We start from the raw sequence: 13,227 nt of genomic DNA on the forward strand, positions 1-13,227 counted from the left end.
TGATGTAAAAATCACCCATCTATAGCAACTTTACACCCAGCCTACTACACCAACCAAGTGGCTAAATCATATAGTGAAAAACTGTCAGCTAATCAATGAATTCTTACCTGCAATATTCGTAACCACTTTCTTGAGAGTTTGGGTCTTCCCCTAACGGTTTTATGCCAGACAATGGGAAAGTTTACAACACTACAAAAGTTTTGTGTAACTGCTATGCTGTTATCGAGATTTAATACTACATGCCACCAGCCACCTGGAATAAATACCGTCTCTCCTGGTTTCTGTAAAATCTCCAACTGAAATATAAACAAGAGGGCCATGATGGCCCTGTGTCGCTCAACTGAGTACCATTGCTCAAAATGATATGATCGTTTCAAACCAATCTCATTAGAAGCTGCTAAGGTGTATTCATTTAGATAAAAAATAAAGGAGGTAATTTGTCCATCTGTTGACATAAATGAAATTTCAGATCAGTATCTTCATTAGTTACGGAGATAAACCCATTTTAATTTGAAATAAAGGGAGGTAATTTGACATAAAATCAGTCCATAAATCCATTTTGACTACAATCAGGGGAGGTAATCAGATATAAAATAACTCTGGAACCTATGATTGGATCTGACAGGTTTGTCATGGAATCCAAGATTTATTGTTGTTGAAGATATTTTGGAAGTTTGTATCAAATCAAACCATAAATGAAGTCTCTATATGGCTGCAAAAGCCAAAATAGCAAATTTTGGACCTTTACGGGGCTATAACTCTGGAACCCATGATGGAATCTGACCAGTTCAAGAAAGGAACAAAGATCTTGTGGTGATAAAAGTTGTGTGCAGGTTTGGTTAAAATCAAATCATAAATGAAGCTGCTATTGTGCAGACAAGGTCAAAATAGCTAATTTTGGCCCTTTCAGGGGCCATAACTCTGGAACGCATTAAGGGATCTGCCCAGTTCAAGAAAGGAAACGAGATCTTATGGTGACACAAGTTTTGTGCAAGTTTGATACAATTCAAATCATAAATGAAGCTGCTATTGTGCAGACAAGGTCAAAATAGCTAATTCTGGCCCTTTCAGGGGCCATAACTCTGGAACCCATCATGGAATCTAGCCAGTTCAAGAAAGGAACCGAGATCTTATGGTGATATAAGTTGTGTGCAAGTTTGGTTAAAATAAAATCACAAATGAAACCACTATCGTGCAGACAAGAAACTGTTGACGGACGCACAGACGACGGACGAAGGGTGATCACAAAAGCTCACCTTGTCAGTATGTGACAGGTGAGCTAAAAAATGACTGCAATTGGTTATTTTTATTGATTCTGGTGTGTGACGTTAACTGTAGCACAGATTCGTCAGCATCTGCACCCTTCTTAAAATGTTTTGCATGTAAGGACATCTTTAAAAACAACATACCAAATGCTTTAAAGTTTAGCAAATGTCTTCAGCATCATGAGACAACCTCAAAGGAAAAGTTACATAACTCTAGCTTTTATTCTGTCAAACAGTCCAGCTAAAAGGTATACATTATCCCTTATCATGCTGGACATGATTGATTCCGCCTTTGCGACCAGTGTACATCATGATCAGCCTGCACATCTGTGCAGTCTGATCATGATCTGCACTGTTCGCCATTCAGTCAGTGTCTTTTTGGTAAGCACCCTTTTAACAGTTAATAGTAATGTTCAAATTGAAAGATGGACAAGTTCATTATAGAAATTTAGCAGGGTAAAGGTTATATTCCAAAACTTACTGGTTTACAGTCCTTTGGCCAGGTAGGTAGGTGTAACCTTGGATACATGACCCTGAACCAGGTGACTGCCTCGTCCCTCTGTTTGCCTCCTTCCGATGACTTTACTTTAATCAGATCTTTGGATGTGTGAGTTGGTAACAAACACCACCTAAAATAAGCATTCAGAAATCTTTTATAGCCTTAAATAATTTAAAAGCTTTTCACTGATGCAGTTTTAGACTAAGACAGGAAATACAAGAATGTTTCCTTTTTAACCTTTAGCCTGCTGGCGGCAAGTGATTCTGCCTTTGCGACCAGTGCAGACCAAGATCAATCCGTGCAGGCTGATCATGGGTCTGCACTGTTCACTATTCGGTCAGTAAATTTTCAGTAAACACGTCTTCAAATAATAAATGGTACTTCCTAAATTGAAAGATGGACCAAGTTTAAAATTGTGACCTCTAAGTTTTACCAGTCAAATTATCGATGACAGACAATGCACAACGATGGACAGCAGACACTGGGTGATCACAATAGCCAATCTTGAGCTTTTTGTGCTCAGTGAGCTAAAAAAACCCTATATAAATGTGTTCTTCTATATTTCCATGGTGGTAATTATACAAGGTTTTTATGAAAACTAGAAATACATTCTGCATGCCCAGGGACCTTAGACCTAGGGACCTGGTTCTTGCGCACAACACCCCTTCTGATAATGGTGAACATTCATGCCAAGTTACATCAAAATCCCAGCATGCATGAAGAAGAAATGCTACGGACAAACTTCAATTTGACCTTTGACCTCCAACTGTGACCTTGACCTTTGAGATAGAACATGGGTTTGCACATGACACTCCTCATTGAGGTAAACATTTATGCCAAATATAAACAAGATTGGTCCATGCATGTCAAAGTTATGGTCCGGACAAACTTCAATTTGACCTTTGACCTCCAACTGTGACCTTGACCTTTGAGATAGGAACATGGGGTTTGCGCATGACACTCCTCCTCACTGAGGTAAACATTCATGCCAAATATAAACAAGATTGGTCCATGCATGTCAAAGTTATGGTCCGGACAAAATCGGACGGACGGACGCATGCACACACACACACACGGAAGCACGTAAACACGCACATACACCAACCCACCAAAAGTGGCACCTATATCGAGCTCAGCACAAGTGACATATATTAGGCCAAGACTTACTGAATGTATATTGCAGTATGCACAGTATTAAAAGTATTAAGCTGAGATTAGACCACATTTTGTTCCTACAGGGTAGCTGTTTATATATGTTTTTAAAAGTACTAGTATACTGAAAAGAGGCTGACTGATTAAGTTTGCAGATGAAGTTGTGAAAACACATTAATTCAGCAAGGGTCTGATGATTATTATACCAGTATTATCAGAACGACATTCACGAACTTCATGTGGTAAAAAAGTAGGTCACTAGGTTGTAGTGGTCTTAAAGCACTTTATGTTTATTATTCACTAAGTCAAGGACCATAACTCTGATCTGGCCGAGTGAAATCCAAACAGAACTCCAGTTGCACAACTTGACATGCTATATAACAATCCTCTAATGTTTTATTACTCTAAGTCAAATATTTGAGATACATGGGACAAAAACTTGTTTGCCCTTTATGCATATATATGACTTAAACAAGGTTCAGTACTCTGGCCTGACCATTGGAAATCCTGAACAAAATCCTACCTACGAAACTAAACATGCCAAATAATATTCTTATTATGTTTCACATCTGAAGGTATGTGCAACAAAACTTTTATGCCCTTTTATGCATATTCTAAGTCAAGGGTCATACCTCTGGTCTCAAACAAACACCAGGTGCATAATTTTACATGCTCATTAATTCTCCTGTAATGTAATGTTTCATAATCCTAGGACAAATGCTTTTTGAGATAAATGCAGAACAGACGTTTAGGCCCTTTTAGTGCATATTTTTGATTAATTCAAGGGCAATATCTCTGGTCTGACTGTGCCAGATCCCAATCAAAAAACTGTGTCAGATCCCAATCAAAAACACCGTGCACATTTTTACATGCTGACTAACAATCCTGTGAGGTTTGGTGACTGGGTCAAACACTTTTTGAGATATGCAGGACACAAATTCAGATGGATGGCAGACAGACTGACAAAGGCAACTCTTCAGTGCCCACCTCAAAAACATTTTGGGGAGCACAGAAATGTGTAATGGCTTCATATCACTCCCATGATATCAAACATGTGATAAAATTCTCTACAAACTAGATTACCTTTTATATCCACTAATGAGAGCGTTCCAGGCACTGGTTCCGAGCGGGTCTATATGTATTCCTGTCCCTGACCTCGCTGATCCCATAACAAACCACCTAATCAAATCATACATATTATTTATCATCATATTATTTAAATAATCATCAACTTTTGATATGTACCATCTTATCTTTGTTAATGTCAATAATCGACAAAAATCCCTGCATTCCCTTGCATCTGAGTGATTGTTAAGTATTTTGTCAAAATATTGATACCAAGATTAATGTCGACACAGCAGTAACTTTACAGGTCAGAGAGAAAGAGCGAACACACTGAAACCGGATAGCTCAAGCAATAAGGTTTTAAGTACCATGGCTGTCTCAAGTAATTTATTTGGAAGTGAGCCATTTTTCCATATATTTTCTACGTACGGGTTACCTGAAATCCTAGATAACTTGAGAATTTTGCATATCTCTTTGCCACTTTGAGCAATCAGTGTTTTACTATTTAGCATGTAAAATTCTCTCATGTGAGGCAGCTATACGGCTGGCTTACAGAAGGTTTCGTGATTTGGGTCTCTGTCTATATCTAAAATAAAGGTGAGCTAATAAAGCCTGACCAGTGATAAAACATTTACCTGTATGGTGGTCTTTTATCTTCGCCTGCATATCTAAATAAATCATCCTGAAAGAACTTTGGCACTTGATAATCTTCTAACAATCGGTTCTTCTTTGCATGCTGAAAATGCAATAAAGTGAAACACTTTTGTATACAACACCAAAACATGCCAGAGTAAGCATCTGCTTCCTGAAAATAACCAGCTCTAAACACATTTTTTGGGCTTAAAGAGTGAGCTTTTGGCACAAGTAAACTGGTTTAAACTCCCAATTGGTGTTTTTGCCACTGATAATCATAGTTCCAAGGTACCCTACTGTGTTCCTTCTTCATTTATGTTTGGTGTCTGTTTGTTTCTTCCTTGTTATAAATGCGTCTGTTTGTGCCACTATGTACATGTGAGCAGCCACTTAGTTTAACAGTTTTGTTTAAAACCAATTTTGTACTTTCGATTCAAATGTATGGGAATGCTGAGATAGGTAACTCTAATCCAATTTAAAATGAATAACATGTGTTAAATAGAGCATTCTCTCTATTTTGTTAACATACATGTCTGAGGCCACCAATTAAAAAAAGTAAAGGGAACTTACTGGGAATGAGGTAAGAGTATACCTGGGAATAAGGTAGCGTCTGTGCGTTCTGACTGGTCAGTCATGTAAACAAACCCAAGAAGTGAATTTTTTTCAAAATTAAGATTTTTTACTGCATTTACAGTATTTTATTATATAAATATATTTTGACAAAATTTGCTACATTTTATGTGTACTGAAAACAACCAAATTCAATGAATTGGTATCCCTCACTGAATGGGTTTGTGTTGAGGAATGGCAAAGAAATATATCCTGCAAAAAGTTACTAAGAAGCAAATAATTTCATTACATTTGAACTTAAAAGAACAGCACAATCAAGAAAGAAAGCTGGAACATGGGTGGTGTTGAGGGGTGGGGGTTTACAACTTCACATGTTTGATAAATATTCATGGAAGGTTTGAAAAATTTAAAAAAAGGAATGAAAAAATTGTTGGTGGTGGTGGGGGGGGGGGTGCATGACTGGGGTGGTGGGGGTGACTGAGCGGAGTAGCGAGGTGGGGGGAGAGAGGGTTCAAGATTTAAACAAGAGGGCCAAGATGGCCCTAGGTCACTCACCTGTGTAACACATAACAGTGTAAACATGTTTTACCCAGTAATTACATGGAGACAAATATCCTGACCAATTTTCAGAAAGATTGGACCAAAAAACATGGCATCTTGAGTGTAAACAAGCATTTTCTTTGATTTGATCTAGTGACCTAGTTTTTTACCCCACATGACCCAGATATAAACTTGTCCAAGACTTCATGATAAAAAACATTCTGACTAAAATTTATGAAGATAAAATCCCATTCATGGTTAATGAAATTCAGTTTTACGATATGTGTGCAAAACTGTACGTGTCATCCAAATTTCAAGGCTGTATCTTAAAAAATAAGAAAGTAGGTCAGCAGGTCAAGGTCACAGTCAAGTGACATCATATTACTTAGGGTCATCAGGTAATTATTATTAAACAGTCTTGGAAATAAGATCAGATAATGTTTTTAGTATTTTTTTTAACTCATAATTAAGTGACCCCGGGGCGGGGTTTCTTTTAACCCCAGGGGCATAATTTGAACAATTTTGGTAGAGGACTACTAGGCAATGCATCATACCAAAATATCAAAAGCCTAGGTTGTGTGGTTTCAGACAAGAAGATTTTTAAAGTTTTTTCCTATATAAGTCTATATAAAACATGGCACCCCCAGGGGCAGGGCCTCTTTTCACACCAGGGGTACAATTTGAACAATTTTGGTTGAGGACCATAAGACAATGCTACAAACAAAATATCAAAGGTCTAAGTCTTGTGGTTTCTGACAAGAAGATTTTTTAACTTTTTTCACTATATAAGTCTATGTAAGACTTGGGACCCCCGGGGCGGGGCAATATTTGACCCTAGGGGGATAATTTGAACAATCTTGGTAGAGAACCACTAGATGATGCTACATACCAAATATCAAAGCCCTAGGCCCTGTGGTTTTGTACAAGAAGATTTTCAAAGTTTTCCCTATATGTCTATATAAACTATGTGACCCCCAGGGCGGGGCCGTATTTGACCCTAGGGAGATTATTTGAACAATTTTGGTAGAGGACCACTAGATGATGCTACACACCAGATATCAAAGCCCTAAGCGCTGTGGTTTTGGACAAGAAGATTTTTAAAGTTTTTCCTTTCGGTTGCCATGGTTCTCCATGGAATTCAATTCTTTGAACAATTTTGAAAGAGGGCCACCCAAGGATCATTCCTGTGAAGTTTTGTGTAATTCTGCCCAGTGGTTTTCAAGAAGAAGATTTTTTTAGAAAATGTTGACGGACACACGACGCACACTGACCTGTCACAAAAGCTCACCATGAGCCTTTGGCTCAGGTAAGCTAAAAAGTGCCCCCTAGGATGTAAACAAGCCTATTCTTTGATTTGACCTGGTGACCTAGTTTCTGACCCTACATGACCCAGATAAAAATTGATACGATATTTCATGGACCAAGTTTCAAATGAACAAGAGTGTTAACACGCTTTTCTTTTGATTTTACTGGGTGACCTAGTTTTTGACCCCATATGACCCAGTTTCAAACTTGACCTAGAATCCATCAAGATAAACATTCTGACCAAGTTTCATGAAGACAGGGTCATAAATGTGACCTGAAGAGTGTTAACAAGCTTTTCCTTTGATTTGACCTGACGACCTAGTTACTGATCCTATATGATCCAGTTTCAAACCTGGCCTAGAGATCTTCAAGATAAACATTCTGTCCAAGTTTCATGAAGATAGGGTCAAAAATGGGGCCTCTAGGTTGTTTCCTTTGATTTGACCTAATGACCTAGTTTTTGACCCGACATGACCTAGTTTCGATCCAGGCCTAGAGATCATCAAGATAATCATTCTGTTTGTGTAAAATCAAAGCATAAATGAAACCTCTATATGGCTGAAAACGCCAAAATAGAAAATTTTGCCCCTTTCAGGGGCAGTAACTCTAAAATCCATGATGGAATCTAGCCGATTTTCGAAAGGAATCGAGATCTTATTGTTACTTAAGTTGTGTGTAAGTGTGGTTAAAATCAAATATAAAATGTCACTTCTACAGTTTTCACAAGGTAAGAATTACCAAATTTTGGCTCTTTTAGGGGTCAATCAGGGGTAGTAACTCTGGAACATATGACTGGATCTGAAAGATTCATCATGGAATCCAAGATTCATTGTTGTTGAAGATATTTTGCAAGTTTGTATAAAATCAAACCATAAATGAAGTCTCTATATGGCTGCAAAAGCCAAAATTGCAAATTTTGGACCATTAAGGGGCCATAACTCTAGAACCCATGATGGGATCTGGTCAGTTTTCGAAAGGAACCAAGATATTATACAAAAACAAGTTGTGTGCAAGTTTGATTAAAGTTGATTGCAAAATGTTGTTTATATCTTGTTCACAAGCCAAAAATTGCAAATTCTGGCCCTTTAAGGGGCCATAACTCTGGAATCCATGATGGGATCTGGCCAGTTTTCGAAAGGAACCGAGATATTATGGCAATACAAGTTGTGTGCAAGTTTGATTAAAGTTGATTGCAAAATGTTGTTCATATCTTGTTCACAAGCCAAAAATTGCAAATTCTGGCCCTTTAAGGGGCCATAACTCTGGAATCCATGATGGGATCTGGCCAGTTTTCGAAAGGAACCGAGATATTATGGCAATACAAGTTGTGTGCAAGTTTGATTAAAGTTGATTGCAAAATGTGGTCTCTTTTGTGTTCACAAGCAAAAAATAGCAAATTTTGGCCCTTTAAGGGGCCATAACTCTGGAACCCATGATGGGATCTGGCCAGTTTTCAAAAGGAACCGAGATATTATGCCCATACAAACTGTGTGAAAGTTTGATTAAAATCAAATACAAAACATGGTCTCTATCGTGTTCACAAGGGAATTGTGGACGGGCGGACGATGGATGAAGGGCGATCACAAAAGCTCACCCTGTCAGGTGATCTTAAAAAAAAATAAAAAGTTGTAGGGTGGGGATGAGGGGTGGTGGAAGGTGGGGGTGACCAGGGCAGTTGGGGTGACCGGGTGTGGGTACACAACTTCACTTGTGAATAATACATGTTCATGGAAAAAATGAAAGAAGTTTAATGAAATTCTATCAATTGGTTTGTTATGTACAAATATGTGGATTTTTAAACAATTAAAGGGCAATTACTCTAAAGTTACTACAGAGATCCTGAAGAAATTTAGTGTGCACTTCCACATTGTGGTGATCTAACTTCAGTTCAAGTTTCATGTTCTAGGTGAAATATGCCAAAGTTATGAAGCTGAAACTGCCATTATTATAGTACCCTATATAGTTAACACTAGAAACTACTAAGGTCCATAACTTGGGCAATCTGACTGAAACTTGACAGGCAGCATTTCCCTATAGTGGTGATCATGTATATGAAGTTTCATTTAAATATTCCAAACCACTTCCTAGATATGGCTCCAGACGGATGACGCCATAACTTTATTCCTCCTCCGAATTTCTCCCACCATGCCAACCATATAAACAGGGGGTCATCTCAATCAAACGAAAATTACTTCAATGTTACTACATACTACTATTCATATGTTTTTCGTCCGCTATTTTCAATTTGGCAGAACTAAGATAGTTCCTGAATAATATGTAATTAGTAGATATACATGTTTCGATTTATGGAAGGCCATACACACCATAATGTTAAAATGCAAGTCTAATGGGAAAACAATTTGTGGTCTCTAACCTATATGAATATAAATGATGCATTTAACATTATTGAAGTTTATTCATGAAAAAAGAAAAAAAAACTTAGAAAAGAAATTATTGCCTACCTACCTACCCTAATATTAAGTAACCTTAAGTACTGGTCTTTTTTTCCTGGCCTTACCTCTCCATAGCTGCTATCAAATATATACAATGGACTGTCATCTTTATTATTTTCCATATATGTAGTGAAATATTTCATCTTCATCTTCACAGAGTAGCCTTCATCATCCTCTCCACATTTAAATTTTTGGTTACGATACTTCTTTGACAATCGCTGAAATTATAATTATATATACATGAAGGACACAAATACAAATCAGTTGAATTCCCACATAGACATAAATCATCTGTGTTAATAGTCTTTTTAGTTTCATTCCACGCTGCCAAAAGAAATAATCAAATATTTGTTATTTTGTACTTTCCCAGTACTCATCAGAAATCCTCTATAAAAAACCAGATGACTTGCTATTTATATACATGATATGTTATGTATTTATATTTCTTTTATAAAGCAAATTCAATTTATACTAATTTGATTGAGCCTGGTTGTAATGAAAGCTTCCAAGCTTATAGGAATCGTCTTGAGTCTCAGCGTTTTTTCTAGCTAATTTGGGAACATAGCCTATACCCCAAAAATTGGGAATTTTGACGCGTAAATGTTCCAAACTGGGAAATATTTAGTCCCATAGGATATAGTAAAGATGTGTTTAAGCACTACTTATACACTTGTTCACATTGTGCAACCTCTTTTAACATACTTCAATTACAAAATTGTCCATAATTTGGTCAATGTTTGTGCAATTTTGAAGAAATTTTTTTCAGAATGTAGATTGGGAATTTTTGCACTCATTGTGGGAAAAATACATACTTTTTGGCATTGGGAATATAGCCGAATAACGGCTATAAAAACGGCCGAAAAAAAACCCTGGAGTCTGTTTCCTGGAAATGCCATACTTGTAATATACATATGAGGTGTGATTGTGACCCCAGTGGGGCTCAAACCCATGAAATAAATGTGAGACAACATACATCAAGTGTCCACTTCTGCCCAGCCTGCCAATCATCTTGCAAATGTGTGATGACTACTGGTGTATATGTTTGCTCGTATTTCTCACGGAACTGTTCTATTGTAATCGATCTCGCATCCACTCTCTCTACATTATCCTTCACAGATGACTTTGACAAGTCTATCGTTTCATGGTACCCATTCTTATACCAGCCATCTGGATCAGTGCCCAACTCTGTAATGAGAAATTTTGTAACTGGAACAGGCCTATAAATAGTCACGACTAAAGAAGAAAACAAGATCCAGCTGTTATCAAAGTTGGCTGTTTGCAACACTGAACACACTTTACCATAACCTCTTCACCTGTTTTTATCCTTTAAATCCCATTATTTTGGCACAATTTTCTTTAGTGGCTAGGGGTCCGGTAACCGGACCTCTACCCTAGACCCGGAGTCTAGAGGTCTGGTATTCAATATACCTGTACTGTTGTGTACTGTGTTACCAGCATGTATGATAATTAACAGGGAAAAACTGTAATTTGTTGTCATAAAGTTGTGATTTTTATCATGTATCTTTATTACGTGGTGTTTTTTTGTAAATATTAATGTAAACAGCTTTCGCTCGGGTCGGAGATATATTGAATATATTATTATTTACTCTAGCAATAAACAAATAAAGCACGAGCACATATCAAGTGTAAAATACTAAAGAAAACAAAAGTTTATTATTCTTATCTTGCAATCCCGAGAAAAACACTAAATTGATAAAAGACTATATTAATACTATGCACAAATGGCTAATTACTATTACCGATATATTAAGATCGTGGTTGTATTTCTCTCAGGATTAAAGGGTTATAAACCCTGTTTCCGGTCACTTGCAATGTATTTAAAACATTGAAAACAAAACGAGATCATCATCACTTGTTTTTAATTGAAAAATTAAAGTTTCCTGTCTGCAAATACCATATTCAATATTCATCTTGAATTTCAAGTTGATTACCGGACCTCTAGACAGCCCTACATGGGTTGTCTAGGGTTCTTGTATCCAGACCTCTAGATTCAGGGTCTAGATGTCCGGTTACCGTCCCCCTAGCCACTGCCTTAAATTTATGGATAGTCCATATAAATTTACAGTCTGTGAAAACTATGATTAAAATCCTAGACCTGATAAAGGATTTCAAAGTAAACAGAGAGTGGACTAAATGAAATAATATATGCAGGGGGACCAAATGACGACGAGAATGGCGACAAGTTGACCGCATATTTCAAGGCGAGGTGGGGGGGGGGGGGGGGGGGGGGGGCGATATGAGTTATGACCAAAACGGGGACGAGTTGACCAGGTAGAGCACACACAGTAATTAACAGATCATATATAAATCAATATATCATCTCTAAATTTATATATCAACATATCTTTTAATCAATATATTAGGAAGTAAAATTGTTTTTAAAAAAAATCACAGTCAAATCCGCACCGTAAAACGCACATCCGGGGTTTATTTTTGTTTACACCAGCACATTCCTGAAGATAATTTCAACTTTAAATGCTGCGAATTTTGCTTTTGGAGACATATTTTCAAAGAACTATACAAGTGAAGGACTTCAGGATTATAATATACCCCAGAAAATGCAAAAATAAGTCGACAATTCGTTTCTCTGTCTCTTTCAATTCACCGGAAGCATTTTGATGTTGACTGGTACTTTTCCATCAATTATTTTAACAAGCGCCATGATTGATGCTGACAAAGAGATGCTATTCATTACTTAGAAGCTGCTGATGAAACTGAATGACGATGTTGTAAACCAGTCAATCGTGACCTTCACCTCAGAAAAGAAAGAATAATTTCGACAAATTTATTAATTGAATAAGTTATATTTTGACAAATTTATAGCATTTGAAACTGTTAAACATGCGTATGTGGTTTATACAGATATGCTAATGCAGTTTATTTTATAAACGCATCATGACAAACATATTTTTTTATCATAAAATGAAAATTTACAGTTTTTGTTCCGTCTCCATCGTTGAAATCTTTGCGGAAATGATTTGCATTAGAAAATAATGGTTAAGAAGTGACCGATATATTGATTAAAAGATGTGTTGATATATGGATTTACAGGTGATATATTGATTTATATATGATCTGTTAATTACTGTGTGTGCTCTACCTGTTGACTGGGGGACGAGTTGACCATATCCCTGTGGATACGCAGAGCGGTTCCTGTCTGATTGATATGACGTTTACCTGGCCTAGCTTTTAATTTAGCTTCTCTCACACGTTTCCTAGTTCTGTGGTCCATTCATGCGGACGAAGTGTTCACAGTATTCTCATTTATTATCAAAATCACAGTAAAATTTGGGTAACAACGATTTTTACGGAAATGTGTTTCGCACGTACGCACATTTCCGCTTGGCTTGATTTACATTTTAAAGAAGAAATAATCGAGTTAATCGATCATAGCTCAAAAAGGCATACAGGCTGAACACCACTAAATCCAGCTGTTCTTTATTTCATATAAAATCTACTTACTTCATAACGGTTTTTCGACATTTTCTAGCATATCAGATTTTCAGAGACTTATATTCCCATAAGGTCACAATAGCCTAAATAGTTTCCCCTATATATTCTATATAAAACTGACCTGTTTCAAAGAGCTACCAAACATAGCTAGACCCATTTCAGAGAACAAATCCTTACCTCATTTTAAAGAGTTATGATAAAACTGATATAAAATGAAGAGAAAAGTAGGGGTCATGTATCTTCTAAGAAAGATTTCTCTGGTCACATTTAC

The 13,227-nt window shown here is 36.9% G+C and overlaps 1 protein-coding gene across 1 annotated transcript in view; it reads right to left on the reverse strand.

Annotated features, from left to right (window-relative positions):
- Window positions 1-12,838, reverse strand: part of LOC123536156 (bifunctional arginine demethylase and lysyl-hydroxylase JMJD6-like) — a 20,047-nt gene extending 7,209 nt beyond the window's left edge. The window contains exons 1-7 of the mRNA XM_045319058.2: window positions 12,681-12,838; window positions 10,456-10,667; window positions 9,548-9,700; window positions 4,617-4,717; window positions 4,000-4,095; window positions 1,747-1,894; window positions 108-296 (exon numbers count right to left, since the gene is read on the reverse strand). Coding sequence (XP_045174993.2) covers window positions 108-296; window positions 1,747-1,894; window positions 4,000-4,095; window positions 4,617-4,717; window positions 9,548-9,700; window positions 10,456-10,667; window positions 12,681-12,735 — 954 coding nt within the window. The 5' untranslated portion in view covers window positions 12,736-12,838. The remainder of the gene's footprint in view (window positions 1-107; window positions 297-1,746; window positions 1,895-3,999; window positions 4,096-4,616; window positions 4,718-9,547; window positions 9,701-10,455; window positions 10,668-12,680) is intronic.
- Between the last annotated feature and the right edge of the window lie 389 nt (window positions 12,839-13,227).

Source organism: Mercenaria mercenaria, chromosome 17 (assembly GCF_021730395.1).
Source record: "Mercenaria mercenaria strain notata chromosome 17, MADL_Memer_1, whole genome shotgun sequence".
NCBI lineage: Eukaryota > Metazoa > Mollusca > Bivalvia > Venerida > Veneridae > Mercenaria > Mercenaria mercenaria.